Source organism: Polyodon spathula, chromosome 20, assembly GCF_017654505.1.
Source record: "Polyodon spathula isolate WHYD16114869_AA chromosome 20, ASM1765450v1, whole genome shotgun sequence".
NCBI lineage: Eukaryota > Metazoa > Chordata > Actinopteri > Acipenseriformes > Polyodontidae > Polyodon > Polyodon spathula.
The window spans coordinates 1,022,622-1,041,902 of NC_054553.1; the positions used below are offsets into that span (position 1 = coordinate 1,022,622).

At 40.7% G+C, this 19,281-nt stretch overlaps 3 protein-coding genes across 3 annotated transcripts in view; all 3 read right to left on the bottom strand.

The window, feature by feature from the left end:
- Window positions 1-1,895, bottom strand: part of LOC121295747 (neuronal PAS domain-containing protein 2-like) — a 42,036-nt gene extending 40,141 nt beyond the window's left edge. The window contains exon 1 of the mRNA XM_041220751.1: window positions 1,493-1,895. The gene's annotated coding sequence lies outside the window, so the exon portion shown is untranslated. The remainder of the gene's footprint in view (window positions 1-1,492) is intronic.
- An 8,434-nt stretch (window positions 1,896-10,329) lies between these two features.
- Window positions 10,330-12,612, bottom strand: LOC121295518 (vacuolar ATPase assembly integral membrane protein vma21-like). Its single transcript, XM_041220228.1, has 3 exons — window positions 12,443-12,612; window positions 11,482-11,591; window positions 10,330-11,105 (listed from the first exon to the last, which is right to left on the bottom strand). Exons 1-3 carry the CDS (start codon window positions 12,502-12,504, stop codon window positions 10,963-10,965), a joined length of 315 nt encoding a protein of 104 aa, XP_041076162.1. The 5' UTR covers window positions 12,505-12,612; the 3' UTR covers window positions 10,330-10,962.
- An 882-nt stretch (window positions 12,613-13,494) lies between these two features.
- On the bottom strand, window positions 13,495-19,110 carry LOC121295517 (non-POU domain-containing octamer-binding protein-like). Its single transcript, XM_041220227.1, has 10 exons — window positions 18,974-19,110; window positions 17,479-17,635; window positions 16,920-17,113; window positions 16,326-16,627; window positions 16,010-16,105; window positions 15,574-15,770; window positions 15,163-15,350; window positions 14,699-14,729; window positions 14,519-14,610; window positions 13,495-14,224 (listed from the first exon to the last, which is right to left on the bottom strand). Exons 2-10 carry the CDS (start codon window positions 17,633-17,635, stop codon window positions 14,093-14,095), a joined length of 1,389 nt encoding a protein of 462 aa, XP_041076161.1. The 5' UTR covers window positions 18,974-19,110; the 3' UTR covers window positions 13,495-14,092.
- Window positions 19,111-19,281: the final 171 nt, after the last annotated feature.

The window sequence follows — 19,281 nt, forward strand, 5'->3', positions numbered from 1 at the left end:
GTCTTGCAAGGAAATACATCTTGACCACTACTAGTGATCAGGACATCTAGAAAGAAAAGCTGAAAATAATTACTCTAAATAAATAATGTATTGCAAATGGGTCCGAACATAGTTAAAGTGGTGCCAAAACACTAATGCAAGAATAATGCAAGAATTGAAATGATATATCAGTTAGAGCAAAGAAAGAGATTCCGTGGGTACTCTTTACTGGGTTCTCCAAGTTATGATATACTAGTGTAACACAGCAGAGGCTGAGTGTGATCTGGCGACCCCACGCACCGCAAGCAAGCATCTTAACCACAATGCAAAAGAGCCGGCTCCTCTGCATTCGTGGTTTTAGAGCTTTCAACCTCCTCTCATCTCACTGATGGGACAGAACTCAATCAGTAACCACAGCACATCACTGTTAAAGTGAGAATTGGTGACAACGATGACCCTGCAGTGAGAAGACTTCATTATAACATGACAGCTCTGAGACGCCACAGAAATTCTGCACAGCTCTTGGCCTACATGACAGCTTTTCTTTTTTGCTCTTGGATGCATGCTTTCAGGAGATTAATGTATTATGCAGGGGTAACGTGCAAAGTATAAAGTGACATTCATTTGGCTGTGTTGATACACCAGAAAGAGCATTGTTGAACCTGAAAGGAGAGTTTACTTTGTTTCAATAACCAGGATCAGTAACTAAATTCCAAGGTTCAAACCCATGAAGCAGAAAGACACCTCCTATATAACAGCTCATTTAGATCAATGTTTGGCCTTTAAACCGGCAGTGCAAAATAAACAGTTCCACAAAGCACATGATACAGGGCCACACACAAGAACACTGCAGTACATGCACCCCTCCACACCCCCATCTTCATCCCTGCTGAAGAGTATGCCCATGCACTGCGCGCACACACACGTACAGCATGCAGTACAACCCTATTGCACAAACACTCCCATCTTCCATAAGTATGATAGCAATTAGGACTGTCTCACAGCAAAGGCTGATATAAAACGTCCCATTGAGATTTAATGCCGTACCCAGCCATCACATCTGGATCAAAAACAAAGCATTCAAATGACACCTGATATATACAGGCCTATGCGCGGGCACTGGAGTATACAGCATTGAGCATGGCTGAATAAACCAAGCCGATTCATTCATGTAAACTTAGCACATGTAATTCCAGTGCAACTACTTTACACAGTTACGAAAAACAAGCTCCGTGCACTAGTGCAAATCATTCCAGACACTAGGCTTTATAAACAAACACACGCTCGCATTAAAAAACAAAAAAGTTGCAAAACAATCGCAAGATGAATGCAACAGAGTAATCAATACTGCACGCTATGTTCCTTAATAAGCTTGTCAAGCATTGGAGATTCACTAACATGATCTACGCTATTTATCTGAAAACAGACCTCTCGCTTAGACTGGTCTGTATGGCCATACAGTACACTGTGTCAGAACAACAAAGGCAAGATGTGAAGTAAAACCTACACTTACCCTAGCTGAAGCAGCAGAAGACGTGCCCAATTTAAAAGCAGGATTTTTCATAAAAAGAAGTGCAGACGGACTCTTTTCTTTCCTTATTACACATTCAAGTTTGTTATATAACTGGCACGGTTACAGTGTGCAATTATTTATAACAGCTGTTTCCATTCATGCAAGATATTCATGTGCCATCCCACACGCAGAGGGAGGGAGACGTACAGCAGAAAGAGTTTGGGTGAAAACACAGTAGTACCTTCCTTACACAGCCAACTGCATACAGTTCAAAAGTTTCAGAAGCCGAAAACCTACTGCACTGCTGGGACGACCTGACCAGTCAAGGGAGGTCACCTCTCCCTGCAGTCTGGCATTTTACAGCCGCCGAGCACGAATCTGATGAGATCACAGTGCCCCAGTTTAACGCGTAGCTGTCAGTTACCGTACATACAAATAAAAGAACACGAGCACAGCTCTAGTTTATATAATTAGAAATGAATGGGAGCGCATTATTTTAGCGAGTTTTAAAATAAAAATACAAAAGCATACGATAATGAAAGCAGCTGTTCAGTTTCCAGCGTGACTGGGACCGAATCGGACTGGCACCGGTACAGTGCTAGCAGGCTTCTTGAAATGTACGTTGTTACACAACTGTTTCATAAGGCTTCTTAGCAGATTAACGATACAGAACATTTATAAAACCGGTGGGTGTAAATTGTGCCATTGCGTCACGGTTTTTTATTTCTTTCTGTCCTTAGTCCAGCAGCATTTCACCCAGTCAGTTTCTGTACAGATGTACTGTGTTTGTCTCTGGCATAAACACTGGAGTGTTCAGTTCGACTGCATTTCCCATTTCCTTTGTAATGTTTTGTATTAAATAACAAGTATCTTCAAATGTATTTTTTTAAGTATCATTCCCATTCCATTTTTTTTTCAATGCAGTTTATCACGTTTCCAACATTAAGAAAACAGTATGCGCATATTTATCATATGCAATACATTGGGTCTTGCCTTTTTTTTTGTGCACGTTTGCAATGAACTTCTCATTTTGTCTTGTACGTCATGAATTGTTTTTTTTTTCTTTTTAGAGAAATTGATTTTGAGGACCAACTCACATGAAGTGTAAATTCATATTGATAAGTTTAAGTTTGCAAAAAAATATATATATATAATTAATTTTAAATGTACCTCTGTTTGACAATAGGAAAACACCCATCAGATCGCAATTGAATGCAACTGTATCAAAATCTGACAGCTTACCACTTTTTGACACTGCACAGATCAAGTTTTGATATATGTACCACTTTCTAACACTACAACAGTACTGAACACTCACTCTTTCCAAATCATGTGATAATCTCTCTGTGTAAATACATAGCCAGGTGCCCTTAGAAGAGTTTAAGCCATTTCCACATGCATTTACTATAGATGATGGTGGGCCATGGCTTTACAGTGCTTACCTATGCTTTACCTGGCTTTCAGTATGCCTCATTACAACATTGCCATGCGTTACTATGGGAAACTTTATTTATTTTTGATTTCCTTTACCATGCTTTCACTGTTCTTTATTACAGGACACTTTTGCCAGGGTTAGTTCATCATGGATTGTTTTTTTTTTTTTTTTTTTTTATGCTGGAGCACAGGGTGTGAAGGACAATTTGAAAAGTCTTAATGCACGCAATTCACAAGGCTACCAGCAGTCTATTAATGAGCACCCTCTTTTACACATTAAAAACACAAAATGAGACTTCTGCGATTCAAAAGCACACCATGTTCTTTGAAAATCCTTTTTATTTTTAGAGATAACCTCTCCAAACCAATCAATGGATTTCGAGACTCCTTTCAACCACTGAATCGGACTAAGCTGTGTATGAGATGAAGCAAGTAAATCAGGAGTTGTTAAAATGACTAAGAATGTAATTACATTGTAAATACCCAGCCTTTCTTCACTAAATAGCAGTTTTTTTTTTATTACAATTTAACGTCACAAATAAAGTCCAAACACAGGTTAACCTTTTCTTGGACCCAACATGAAGTGAAGAAGTCAGCAGGAATCCATGTGATTCGCTTCCCACACAAGCTTACTGTTGAATGGAAGTTCAGAGATTCAGACAGACATTGAGGGCAACAGTTATATGTTTCCACAAACACCATTGCGATCTGGCCCAGAGTCTTTGAGCAGCAGTGACTGTTAGTGACCCTTTATATCACAGAACATCCAATGCACCCTGGGGCAAGGTCATTGGAACGTCACTCTGGGGTTTACATAAGCTCAATATTACTTATTAAAGCTGCAGTCTGACACAGACAGGCTCCCTTGCTGTCTATCCTTCATAAACAAATGTAGCTCTGTTGACAAGCTAGTTGGTTTGCATTTCATCATAGGCAGTTGCTTTTGAGAATTTCAGCCAAACTGGTGTGGTCCTGTCGCTACTAGTGTGGTGAGCAGTGCTGTATGATGCACTACTGTTCCAGGTTCAAACCCCTGTGGGTGACACCAGAGGGAATCCACACAGCACCTTGACCCTGCTGGAGGATCCCATGCTAAACTGTTATTAGGAGTTTGCTGTTCTTTTCTCATATGATTTTGGTAGAGTATTTCCCCTTCATGTTGAAGTGAATCATTCCACTGAATGACCTACTTTTGACACAAACATAATAGATGTTTTGTGACTAAACATGTTTAATAACAAGGTTCCCAGAGCCCTGTGATCTCCTTCTCTTTCAACTTGAAAGAGAGTTTTTATCCAAGAGCTTTACGGTGCCACGCTCCCCCTGACAAACAGGAAGTCACTTTCATTCAGCAGGGGACACTGTTACTCAGAAGTCATTTCAAATTGTGTTTAATGTATTGCAGATGGGAACACCTACCGTTTAAACAACTACTGACAAATTAAAAATATGTACGCAAGTCATTAATAACAATGAGCACCCAATATGCAAAGCATGCACCGTGGGAACAATTCTTCTTCTTTTTGCTTTGTCAATCGGAATGCAGTGTGCACAGTAGTGCAAATTCATCGGGTATCAACTGATAAATGGCACACATAGTAATGCCATAATACCGTATATGAATATGTGTGTGTGTGTGTGTGTGTGTGTGTGTGTGTGTATATATATATATATATATGAAAGCAACTGGAGGTCCGCTTGCTTTATTAATATGCTCCCAGTGTAGGAGGTGAACGGAATGACACTGGCGCTGTATATTCAGCACCTTGAATACACTTCCTTCTTCAACAAGCTGATCTTTGATTAAGCCGGCTCCCTCGGGGGCCAGCGTGCTGAATCACACTCCTGGAAAGAACAATGGAGGTCTGATTAAAACAAGCTCTCTAAAAAAAAATGCAATTACAAGTGCACTAAGCGACTCACGTTTACCTTGCTGCCTGTGGGTGTGTGATTTTCTGAGTCACAAAAGACGTAAATGATTCAAACACACCATCCCACACACTTTTGGCACAGGCTTGGCTGTTCATTTGGTACAGCAGAGTGGGGGGGGGGGGGGGGGGGGGTAACCCGCTTTCTCCCATTTTGGCTTTGATTCACTCTCTGTTGCCTTGATATCAACCCCTTCTGGAGCTGAGCCAGGTCATACCCAGACTGCATACAGCACTCCACCCTGAGGTGCTACTGAGTGCTACAGCAAAAACTGAGAGGCAAGAAACAAAGCAACAACCTCCGTCAGGAGCGAGTGGTATTAAACACAGCCGCAGCAGCTTCTGCTTATTATTGTTTTTCTCAACATGTCTTGCCTTTGTTTCTACCATTGTTACCTTAGGTAAGGCACTCCTAGATTAGTGCCAGCTGGGGTATGTGAAACCACCGCATAATCCTATACTTAACAATAGACCCGATATAGTTTATGAAATACGCACATTTAAAACCTCGGGCAGCGTAATGCTTCCTGATTCTTGCCTTTTAAATAGCTTACCGCCTGTGTTGCCAGTCTAGAGCACACAGTGTAAACCACAGGGCTACGCAACCTGTCCCAGGCTGTATCGTTTTGCAAAGGCTGCATGTGTTTTGGACAGAAGTGTTCAGCTGTGTAACTTGGGGACACCACAAAAGGGTAATCCTATATGGTAAGCCTAGCTTTGTTTTGCTTGCTTGTTTTGTACACACATTGGTTTTTCCATTTCTAGGTCTATCATTATCATATAGGTTACATACAGCAGCAGGAGTTCAAGACACGATTCCTTGATTGCATTTCACATTTCCAGGATGTTGATGCTTTTCTAGACCTGCAAATTCATTTGAAACACTCTTGTTTTACACTCAATCCTTACCATACATAACGAAACAGAACGCTCCACCTGCCCGATCAGAAATGATTTCAAATGTGTTGATTTAACCTGGAGAGAACCCTTGAGATATATGTCTCGTTTGCAAGGGAGTTCTGGAAACTGATCTCTCGTCAAGCAAGGAAACAGATCTGCAAGATCACTTTTTAAACCAGTCCACACACACACAGACACACACAGAGGGTCCTCAGCATTGTATACTAAGCATATAGTATCTCACAGTATAAAAAGTATTTGCATAAGAGCGAGAGTTGATACCGGATGCACAGCTGAAACCTGCAGAAATGAAACAGTGTAAAACTTGGGATTGCTGTTACTATCCAAAATGATGGCATTTGCCGTTTAATTAGGGGTCACAGTTTAATTAGTAGATGACTTGTATTTGTGTTGTTCTCAGGGGGCTGCTTATGTTTTCATCCATTTGGCTATGCACACACACACCTAAAGGAGGAAGTGTGCTTGAAAATTCTATTGCAATTCTTAGACAGGGAGTGTCTTCCGTGCAGTGGGGAGGAATGAAGAATTAAAAACACTGTTTGCTTTCAGCCTAACAAGTTGACAGCTGATAGACAACAAGGAAGAAAAATTTGGAGGGAGGAGCCAGAGGATAAGGTCCAGTTTCAATCAAGCAACGCAGCCTGACATACCGATTAAAGCAACTGCGTCCAACTTCAGTTTTGTTTGAATGGGCTCTAGTTCAGATGCCCCTTTTTTATAAGCTTCATCATGATGCATACACGCAAGTGCTTTTTTCAGTTGAGGGTCAAATAAAAAAAAAAGTTAGGGATGATCATCTAATCCTACTAGTATTGCTAATGCTTGTTAGCAGCAGGCAAGTGGATCAGTCCGCAGCTTCAGAAACAAGAATTACTGTACAATGAGATCCACATTCAAGCAATGAACATCTGGGTTCCTCTTTACATCTCTGGCTCAATAAGCAGAAACAGGTTTAGGATCATTAATGAAATCAGTATAAATCCTGCAAAGGGTACTTCGAATACGCACACGCACTCATAAAAAAGAAACTCATCTTTCAAAAAGCCCTTTTTTATGAATACAGATTTTTTCGAACATTCGGCACAGTGACAGCTAATACTATAAGAAGAATCGATTTTATTTCCACTAAAAACAACCACATTGCTAAATAATACTGTAGTACTGGAAAAGTTTAACCCATGCAGAACAAGTCAAGAGCACAGTTCAATCACTCCCATTCAATCAAAAAACTGACAATCAGAGGAAAGGCATGTTAGGGATGCCAGCTGCCACCTAATCCTGGCTATTATCAGATCAAACGCACACTCTAGCCTTATTACAGTGCACATGGCATTGGAGGTTAATTAAAAGATGATTCTCGAAGAGGACATGATTTATTATGAACAATATAAGGATGTAAAAAGGGTCAGATTTTCAATACTGAAGTATTCTTGAGTTCTAGAGCCATCTAATTTGCCTCCTGATGAAATTCCTCAATGAGATTGTAGTGTGTAATGTAACACCCTCCAGAATTCAAACACTAGGCCAACAGAGAAAGGATGACAACAAAAGCAGTGCTTCACTTGAACCCTTGTTACTGCAGAGCATGCTGGTTAATTCATTAGCCGCCTTTGAAAAATAAAAACAACTTCTGGATAGACGGAATACTTTTACCTACCTGAAGCAGGTCCAATAATACCCAAATATTATATACTGGTCAGCTGTTTTACCAGAGCATTAATTGTATCCCAGCAACTGTGCAGTGTGTTTAAGACATGGCACTTTCCATGTGTCCCCTCCCCTCTGCCCCTTCCCCTCCAGCACTGCACACGGCCCAGTTAAGTAACACAGATTGTAATTCGCCACAATGGCCTTTAGTTTCGATAAAAATAAGTGCTTCATATTCACAATTTAGACAGCTTTATATGGATAATATCACCATATAAATCAAATGTATTTCAAGCAGTGCATGGATCGAGACACGTTATATAATAGGAACATATATCTAGAGGCACACAAGGTTTTATAGCCAATCGCTCAAAAAAGACGTTTAGTGCTTTGCATCCACGACCCCACAGAAAGGTCATCCTGTTCAGCTGATGCATTGAGAGGCTCCAGTGACGGCAGAGATTATGAAGGGCTCGCTCATGGATTTCACTCGTCTCCTCATAAACTGCAGCAGCAGTGAATAATTCTGTGTGCGCCTCCGCTAGTAATTCATGTACCAATGCTTCTTTGGCCAAAAGAAAGTGAATGACGCAGAATTATTTTTGTCACACAGCTCTGGAACCCACAACAAATCTGGTGGTGTCAAGATAGTTCATCTAATCCAGTCCCAGCCATTCTGCTGCTGTGCTTGCAAGTTTCTGTTGTATTATCTATATGAAGCGTCCAACCAAAATCACACCAGGACATTCTTATAAAGGAATCCCTGAGCGCAATCCCCGAGTCCAATCAGGTCTTTAATTAACTAACGAAACCTACAGGTTCAATTTAAAACTTAACAGCATGGTTCTGGATCGGAATGGCCTGAACTACAAGTTCTGGCTTCGTGGATTTGAATCAGGGGGCAGTGCAAGGGGTGCCCCTCCCTACTTCAATATCCCTTACCCTGTAAGAAGTGAATGTATCCAGTACTGTAATACTGTACACCCCTCAATGATACAGCTCTGTGTTGATTGCAAATTGTTACAAAAGAAGTTATGCAAAGTAATTTGGAGCTTGTGCTTGCATGTTGCTGGGCAACACAGTAAGTGTTGGGAGTCCTCTCCAGCAACACACTGCGAGACTTTTCAAGAACGTACAGTACACCCTAGTATGCCATCAGCTCACATGGCTTTTAGCCCAGCACATGCATTTGCCAGGTATTTTACCAGCATGGATTTCTGTGCATCTCTGCTAGCACAGGTACCATTTGGAAATGTCAGTTAAAACACAAACATCCCAGCGCAGCAGGAACCTTGCCGCTTGCCCTTTCCCTCCAGCACTTCACATTAACTCTCATTATCTGTCTGTCGCATCAGAGCTGAAAGCTGAGCAGTACATATTGATATTAGATCTGCATGACATTATCAGTTAGGTGTGTGTGGGCTTCTGCATAATTTCACAAACTGAGGGGTAGGGTCATGTGTATCTGTGCACCATGCTTTACTGAATATAAAGCACTTACTTACAATGCTCTACATATGCAAAGGAAGTGCAACCTATATATAGGTATAGTGTGTTTGCTCACGTGCGGTGGCAAGTCAAAAAAGCAAGTAACTACAACTAGAGTAAAAGTGTTGAGCTACTCTCAGAAACGGTTTATCAAATAGAAATAGATTTCTCCAACATTGGATAATAATCAGTCACTAGGCACAACCCCCCTAATGAATGCTGTGCATGTTTATTCAATTAAACACAAAAAATCAGCCTGCTCACAAGCTTTCATAGGACGTTATCCTTTCATTTTATTCAACTACGTTCAGCTCACACACAAAAAGAATAACAGCTCTTCCTAAGCATAGCACATATGTTACACCGATTTCAGAACACTGCCAATCTCACAGGGTTTTATATTTTATGGATACACTGAAGTCTGATAATCAAAAAGTCAAAAAACATCAGTTGTCCGATACTGATGCTTTTATCAAAACGTCACAAATGTTACATTTTCAAGAATCGTCCCTTCTGTTAAAATATCAACACTTCAGCTCCCTCTTGTGTCCATAATGCAGCATGACCATGTTTCAACTTGGCAAAAAGGAGGCATTTTAGTATCATATCAGTATAAAGGACATAGGAGGGCCAAACTGAATTTGAAGCTCAAAAACAATCGTCTGCGCTTCGCAACATGTATTTCAGGTCTGTAGCCTGAGCTGGGTTTGTTTTGTATCCAAGACTACACAAAGTACTTCAAACACTTCACACTGCATAATGAGAACAGACAGGAGCATTACCCAGTATTACAACGCCTAGAACTAATTTTAGCATCAGAACAATACCTGTGATCGTGCGTGTGTATCAAGTTGACTGGAATACAGAATGTGCGTTTCTAGTTTCCTGTTACTGGGTGAAAGCACTGTACTGGTCACAATGCTATAAAAAAATAGTTTGCTCCATGAAGTTCAGTAAATAAAGAGTGTATATATCATGCTGAGATGTGTAATTATTAGGTTGAACAAGCTGGGCTTTAAATGCTTTTTAAACTTAATTACAAGAATGGCTATCCAAACCATAAACATAAAACCAACTTCCATGGGACTTTTCATATCAAATTGCCAGCGGTATTGCTTTTCTGGACTGTAATAACATGTGTGTAAATACCACTTTCATGATTATTTTTGCGTGATTCCCAATAGCCTTTGCATATAGGGTTATGTAAACTTAAGGAGTACTTTTCCAGAGCAGATAAGGATACACACCAGAGAGGCACCTCTTTATTTGACCCTTAAGGATAAAGCATTCTGGAGGTCTGAAGTCAGACACAGGACTGGATTGTATTTATTTATTATTCTGTAACCCTCTTGGTGTCATATCTATTAAAATAAAGACTAAAACTAATTCTGTATACAGTAAAGTGATGTGTACATGGTATTGTTTTTATTTATTTATTTATTTATTTTGACATCCCACGTTTGTAATCCCAGAGCAAAACAAGTTCATGAGTTTAAACTAATTCACACTTCTAAGCATTAAAACGTTTCACTAAGTGAGGCTCGACAGTGACTTGCATCTTTCCACTTACAAACAAATGACAAAAAACACACTAACAACTACAGTAATATTTATGGTGAAAACGCAGCACCTGGAACCACTGAATATCTAAAGAAGCACTCACAACACTGTTTGAAGTATATCACGGTGCAGTTTCATCTTCGCACATGTAAGCGCTTGTGGATGGTTGCATGGATGCACTGCAATTCCCTTTCACTTGTTATCCTGAACATTTAGTTCTGGGAAAATTTATTTTTTGATAACCAGAAATTTCTGCACTGCACTGCTTTTGTTTTTTTGTTTTTTTTTAAAAGCAGTAAAGAGCACACCCACGACATGTTGTTAGGAACCTTTCCATTTTCAGAGAAATTGACGTCTCTGTAGCAAAAAAGGGCTACTGAGCTCCTTCGTGACGTTCTAAACGCCCCTTCGCACTTCTCAGCTGTATGAGTCAGTCCTGCCTGCGTCTTTATGTGCTCCACCAAGAAACGTCTGCCCGAAAGAGGTCAGCCGTTAGTCCTGCTTGCCCTCTCGCCATTGATTTGAGCCTTCATTCCAAGCCACGTAGACAAACATGGCCAGCACCATGTGCACAGCCACCACTGCCACAATCGCTGCGTAGAAGTAGCTGTCGTTATTGGACAGACCCAAAGTAGCTAGAAATACGAAAACAAAAAACGCTTCATCATTTTCATAGTTTTACCAGCAGGGGTGGGGTCAGTACAAATTCCTTTTTAAAATTCCAGTTCTAATTCCAAGTCTTTCAAATGGATTCCTATACAGGGCTTGGAATTGGAACTGATTAAATGGGAAATGGGAATTGGGAATTGGGAATTTGGAATAGATTTCATAAAGAAACAGGAATAAAAATTGGAACTTTGGTGCTGGGACAAACTTTTTTTTTATTATTCCATTTCAATATTCTTTCAAAATGTACATTAATGTTTTTTTTATGCAAATAAACCTGATACCTCATCAAATTACAACATCACGTTGGTTTCTGTAAAATGAATGCTGTATTGTTAAAATTACCTTCAAAGAAGTACGTCTTTGACGCAAAATAAAGTCCAATTGGTAAGGTGACCATCAGGATTGTAAAGAACAGGAGAGTCTTCAGCGCTGACACCAAGGAGCCATCATTCCTGTAAAAAAACACAGGAAATGCACGTTAGCAACGTGTGCCCCGGTGTGTGAGCTGCTGCTTGATCCGGAGGGCTGAATCTTCATAATCGGTTCCTACAGGTCGCTTACTAAAAACAAAAAATATGTATGTGAAATCAGCTACATGCATTTTTTCGTATTTGAATAGAGGATAAATATCGTGTCAAACGCCTCAACGTGCATAACAACACCCTGTTTTCACTGCAAACAGAGGTGTGTTTGCCTCGGCTGGTTCAATATTATACCGACCCCCCTGTTTCGCACCTGTTTTGTCTGTGCTGCGCTGGGGGAAACGAGTTTTTACTAATCTTTCCTTTCAGTGACTTTATCAAGACTCTGCTGGAATAGCCCTTCCGTTTCTGCTGTTCGTGTTTACACACAACACGCCCACCAAACACACTACAGTAAATAAGAATTCAAATCTAATCTGATCAAAATCCAGTCCTATGCGCAGAGTTTGCTCAATCCCATCTACGTGCACGCCACTGCACCTGCGTATTGCTCGCTGTCGTGCTGTGTGAAAGAGAGACATTCATATTATTACAGATGGCTCTGTGTGTTTCATTTACAGTAGATATTTACTCATGTCAAACGGACGTCACCTAACACAAACAAAACATAAATGCAAATGACCTACAACACCTCAGTCACGGGAAGATATAGTTTGAACATTGTTTTTTTTGGGGGGGAAATAAAGAAAACTCGAGACTGAGATCATTTACAATCTTAATTACATGCCTAGGCCTCCCCTGTCCGTCTCATCCCGACCTGAAAACACGAAGCCCTCGCATCGCACATTTCTCCGTGATCTTTATAAAAACAACCCTCTTACCCTCTGAAGTCTGGTGCTAGCGCCGGGGCTGCATTGAGCGAGGTCTTGTCAAACCTATCCATGCTTCTGATATTTTAGTACACTGACTGACAAACGCAGCGTCCTCTGCGGTCGTATTGCTGTGCAAGACGCAGAACGAAATCACATGAGAGGGTCATGTGATACTCTGTGGTGTCATATGACTCCCATCCAACGACGTGCTGCGTGAATTATTTTGCAACTAGTGTTAGATACCTTGGTTAGCGCAAGTCATGTAGTAACTGATGTTAAAGTAATCCAAACACTGGTGCCAATCTGGTTAGTTCGGTTAACTATAAGATTTTATAAAATATACCGTGCAATGCAAATAATTTCCCGTACTCATATATACAGTAAGGTATCAGGTTGCACTGAACACGTGCCCTCTAGTGGTAATCAATTGAATCACAAACAACGGCCGAGTTTATCAATACTGTATTAGCAAAGTGATCTTCCAAGGACTGACGAATCCGTGAGGAATTCCTCTTCCTTTTAAAACTAAGACAGTGGTTTGGCAGTGAGAATGACAACGACAAAAAAAAAAACTAAACACCGATTACCTGTGCTCCAAGGCAAAACGTAAAATCTGTTTGTAATTCACAATAATAATTAATATGCAGAAGCTGTCAGATAAGCAGAATATCCCAAAAACTGGGCTGAATTCTTTGGGACGCTATCTAAAAACCAGAGCAGCCCAGAATGATGTAAAATCAAAGCTATGTCCTCTGAACCATCTTCAAACTTGTTCTTACAACTTTAAGAGACTCCTCTTTCATTTAGAGGATCTCTACTTTCCATGATTGTCTTCTGTTCTTCATTTATATAGTTTAAACTTTTAAAAGGAATACAATATTGATAGTTCCATATATGCTGTTGGAGAATTTCACAAAACACTGTACTAAGTATCACTGTTGCAGTTCTCTGAAACCTGTCAAAGCATTTTGAAATGCATTAGTGGAATGAGGCTTATTTGAATGGATGTGAATTACAGCCAGCAGGCCGTGTAAAAACTGAATACAAATCAGAATAAAAGCTCACGTGTTTAAACAGTTTATTATTTCAAGACGCAATGAACAGCAGGTACTTTTTTGCAGACTTCTGAACGGCAGAGTACAACAAATGGGAAAATAGTTACATCTGAATAAGTGTCTGTTGACCTAAACTATTCTTACACTTGATTTGTTTCTTTAAATAAAAAACACACCCCACTGTGTACTCAGAACAAATTTAAAACTCAAAATAAAAAATTACATATAAAAATGGGTTTTTTCAAAAAAAAAAAAAAAAAAAAAAAAAAAATCTAAATCTTATGCAAGACTCAAAGTGAATTAGATTGTGGTCCAAGCGGCATTACCTGTGAAGTGGGCTACTCTGGGTACATAAATATGTATTGGCTCATGTGTCCTAGTTATACACTTCCAAATAGGAAGATAGCACCAGAGTAAAACCCTATTAAGTTTTCAAAGCTTACCTACCATTAAAAAAAAAAAAAAAAAAAATCCTTAAAAAGACAAACATTTTAGAAAAGTCCACAGACTGCTGCACAGTAGGTTCCATCCATTAAACACAGAGACCCAAATATCTGTGGCAGTTTCAATGGGTAACTCGTTATAGTAAAACATGGACAAGGTTTCAGTATCGGCGACGTTTGTTTGGGCCAAAGTCAGCCCCTTGGGGTCCTCTGGGAAATCCTCCTGGACCAGCACCAGGCATGGCGTTTCCTTGTGCTTCCATTGGGCCTCCCATAGAAAAGCGATCATTGTGCTGAATACATGAATGAAATTGAAGACACAGCAGCGCATTGGAAAGAAAAGAAAACATGAGTTATTTCATGGTTTACTCTGCTTTATGATATAGTTCAATCTTGTATTGATACTGCAGTGGGTTTATAAAAAGATACATTATACAAAGTGAAGTGCTTGTTTGCACCTAGCCATCACATCAAACTGAATCAAGGTTAACTGTATTAATCTGTTTTGCACCAATGCACACTTCAAATATACCAACAGGGTTCAGATATGCAAATTCCACTTCTATTTACTCAAGTCGTGACATTACCATTATTGATCCTCCTTCAGTCTGAATGGCAACAGGTCCAGCTGGCATAGGATTGCCACCCATTGAATTTCTGCTCATTCCCATTCCTTGCCCTTCAATGAAACAAATGTTACATGCATCAGTAACATGAGAGCGTTGGTCACACACGTAGTATGTTTAGAGCAAATCTTACACACATACCTGCCATGGTCATTCTCATCTCCTGTTCTCTCTAGAAAACAGGAAGGGAAAAATGTAAGTTAAACACAGCTCAAAACAGCCACTCACATGGACATACTTAGTGCCAGTATTGCATACTATTCCTGTTATAAAAGTGGAGCCACCACGATCATGAATAGGTAGACTAGCATGACCTACGTGTAGAGAGGAGACACAGGGATCCCCTGACTGATACTCAATAACGAGAGCTCAAGAACGCTCCTGCCAGCTTCAATTACTTTGGTATAAAGCAGTTCTTCAGATACATGTTTAACTGCAACACACAATGTAGAAATATATGCCTCAAGACTTCAGGTAACTAGACTGGAGGTTTAAATAACAGAGTGCCTCTTCCTCATAGCAGTAAAAACCCTTTCCAAAAAAGAAAGACTGGCTCAATAAATTCCAACAAGCTGACAAAGGCAGAGGTGAACAACTGCACTTACATTCTCACTAAAATTTCCCTTAAAGCCTTCTTGCTGTCTCCTAATAAGCTCTTCCTGCTGCATTCTCACGTCTTCCTCGCGTCTCCGGCGCTCCTCCTCCTGCCTCAGCTCCATCTGCTTGCGTTTCTGCAGTTCCTGGTTGTGAAGCTCTTCCATTCTCCTCAGTTCTTCTTGACGCCTTAATAAATCTACACATTGAACGGAAGAGCAAGAGGTTACTAAAAACTCATCATTTATAACACCTTGATGCATTGCACAGCAATACTACATGTGAAAATCAATACAATATTTGAAGAGTACAGTAAATGCTAGATGAGCAGTTTTCTGCTGCTTTGCAGACTTTTTCACTTTCTACCTTTGGTGTCAAGAGTATAAAAAGATACAGATAAGAAACAGTCCAGCCACCCTTACCTTGCCTCATCATCATGACCTGGTGCTCATGGCGTGCAGCCTCCATTTCCGCCTCCAGCTTCTCTCTCGCATCTTTGATGTTTCTATCTACTTGTTCATACTGCTGCTTCTCCATATCAATCAGAGCTTTCCATCTCATGGCATACTCGTATTCGAAAGATCCAGGCTGGGCAAACCTGGGCGGCTGTTCACGCTCCCTGGAAAGTTAAGACTTAATTTAACATCTAAAATTACAAATGAAACATGCCATTCCTGAGTATCACCCATAATAAAGTAGTACGCACGCAAGCAGAAACCAGGGTAAAGCAAAGTAGAGACACAAGCCCTATGAACAGCACTGTCTGCATTGGGTCACCCTCAATGGCAGCAGGCAACAGCATCTACTGACACTTCTCTTACAGACTTTTGTACTCTGTGGTAAATGTTATATACTCACTTGTGAAACTGTTGGTTTTTATTAACTATTTTTTCAGGCAGTCCCTCGTCTTCATCATACTGATCCATGGGTTCTACTGTCACCGGTCTGGGAAAACTGAAATACATTCGGCAAGAATAAACAGAAACATTTTAGAATTTATTCATCAAGATACAAGGCACACATTCTTAATTCAAGGTCACCGAAGAATACAAACAAGAAAAGTTGTCAGCTTAAGCACCCTCCTCATTATTTCCTTTTTCCCCTTTAACCGTACTCTTTATAAAATGTACACTATTTACACAGGGGGTTAGGTTAAGTCAAAACTCCCACTTACGCCGTCAACAAGAATGCTCCATCAGCACACCTCTCCAGTGCTTTACGGGCTGCAGGCTTTGCTGTAAATTCAACAATGCCTTTTCCTGTGGGTCTCCCTCGGTCATCAACAATTACAATGGCCCTTTCCAACTGACCAAAGAGAGAGAAAGCCTCTTCCAGCAGCTCGTTGGATACAAACTGAGGTAGGTTCTTCACGGTAAGGGCAGCTCCGTGGGTCGCAAAGCGGACACGAAGCTGTCTACCTCTGAAAGGGGTGTCATCGAGCTCTGCTTTAGCAATCTCTGCCAAGGTTCTGGTTTCCTTTAAAAACACAGGAAAACTTCATCAAGGAGAGAAACAGTTTCACCGTGTACTGTTGGAAACAGATTTGGGGAAAGGGATTTATTTGTTTTACTGTATGGCGTTTGATGGTGCTGTTTTAATAGAACTTCCTTGCTGTAGCTAAGAGACCAGATATTTAAAATGCAGCTCCAGTCGCAATCTGTCACACACTATGCCCCCCTCTTGTTACCGCCAACAGCAAGGTTATGTAATCAAAACTTTCCCACAAATATTAAGCCATCTTATCCCTATGAATCTCTTATTTCCTTACCAGTCTTATAAATCCAAAGCTCCTTTCTTTGTTGATGAAGATCTCAGAAGGTTTCCCGTACTTTGAAAACAGTTTCTCGATATCTTCCTCGGTCACACCTGACGGCAGGTTGCCAACAAACAGACGACTCCTCTGGGTATACATCTTCTCCCCGGGCTTCCTGAAGTTCTGCAGATCAATAGTCAACTCTGCATCTAAATAAAACACAAGATTCTGGGTTTTATATGAAGCGACAGTTCTATTATCCACAATATCACAACAGTGAAGAATCAAGCGGTGATGTGGAAGCAGCCTCCTCACTGTTACCTAACTGTTGCTTGTGTGCCTGCAATACACCTTGCTATATTCCCCACAGTAAAACACATGAAGGGCATTTTCACTAAACACCTTCAATTCAGTTGAACTTGTTATGAAATAATTAAACTAAAGAAAGGTGACCACTGAATAAGATACAGCCGAAAGTAGAAATGTAATTGGCGTTAATAAAACTTGAAGAATGCCCTATTAGAAGCATCCCCCGAGCTAGTTCATTTTTATGTAGAATTTAAAGTTGTGTTACCTGGATTTTGCATCTCACTGCTGGATGCGTGCTGCCCGTTGCTGTTTAGATTGGCTCCTGGCTTTTGATGCTGAAGTGGGGGTTGTGGGGGCTGCTGTGGTTGTCTCCTTGGACCATGGTTCTGCTGGTCAGGTCGGGGTCCTCGGCTGCCTTGCATCTTTAGGTTAAAAGACAGCACCATGAATACGTGTAGCCTTTTTTTTTTTTTTTTAAAGATCTCACTGTTGAGCAGGTTGGTATATACAAGGCATCATCACTGAATGGTCTTTATACGCAATGTAACTGTTACTGGGTTTTTTTTGTAACGAGGTGCAGGAAACAGGGTTTAAAATGTACTGTCATGCAAATGGTCAGTTTCATCGCGATAACTGAGTCACTCTCAAAATGTATTAAACAAAAAGAAAATGTTTAAAACAACCGCTCATATCCTTGAGTACCTTCAGTGTTTAACACGTGAAATGGGATTCATGATTAGTGGTCACTCGGCCCGTTTCTTTATGCAAGTTAAGACTGATTGCCTAGCAAATTTAACTCTACATTTTCTTTTCGTCACGTCATCTGAACTTCATACAAAACACCACATTTTAGAAACAGTGGGTGATAGATCCGAATATCGTGCCTACTTTCTCCAATATGCAAACGAGGATATGGCAAACAAATGTCAAATATGGATCTATTCTGAAAAATATATATTATTAAAAAACAACCAAAAAAACAACCAAAAAAAAACTTGCAACAGATAAAATAAGTATCGTATAAAATAGCTCAAACCAATCGCTATACGTGGCCAGAAACTGGGTCCATGAGCATGTTTTTACACTGCGGGAATACTGAATTTCAACCAAAAGCGGCATGTCTCTAAATTAAACAATAATTCAGTGGTAAAGTCCTAAACAAACGCGTCCGAAATAAACAGGAGATATAACAAACCGTGTCTGTGCATTGAATGGTCTAAAACGGAACAGAATTACGCCAGATGCTTTTAACTCTAGCAGCACCTTACTCGGGACTCTCCTGGATTGAAACAAAGGAGATCCGGTGGAAAGAAAACATCGCTTTAAAACACAACCACCGACTTGCAATGCACGACCTCGCACCAGACACAGTGTGCGTGCTTTTAATATAGCTCGCAGAGTATTAAAACCGACCCTCCCGGGTGCGACTCTGCACACGCAGGGCCTCCATTGTTGTTGAGATAACACGGACACCCCCTCCCCCTCCGGCTGCCCACACACTGGCCTACCCAAACACAGACATTAATAACCAAGCCACGCCACACCGCTAACCTCTCCCAGAAACATATTTACATGAGGCGCTGCGCTACCGATTCGGACAGATTAAAATACATTTCAAGCCAACGGTCTCGACTAGGGCCGTGTAAAACACAGACAAGCCAAACAAAAGAGCCCGCTTTCTAATTCCGGAGCGTCATATTGACCCAGATTACACACAACACCAGACTACAGCGGATAAATACGCGATTCCGCACACTTACCTTCTAACCAAACCGACTCGTGGAAATGCCTGGATTTAATTCGCTTCTCGATTAAACAGCCAACAGAAGAGCGGAGCGCCTGCCTGTCGCCTTTTCTTTTTTTTTTTTTTCGCACACCTAAAATTATTGTGCAGTTAACGTACCGCCTCTCGCTGCTGCTTATTGGTCACATGTGGTCACACGAGTCACTCTAATTGGATACTGGTAATGCCAATCTCCACAGCGCACACACCCATTGGGTTAAATGTTGTCATTTTAAAGGGTGACACGGGGATCGTCCCTCTGACAGTTTTGATTGGCCCGACGAA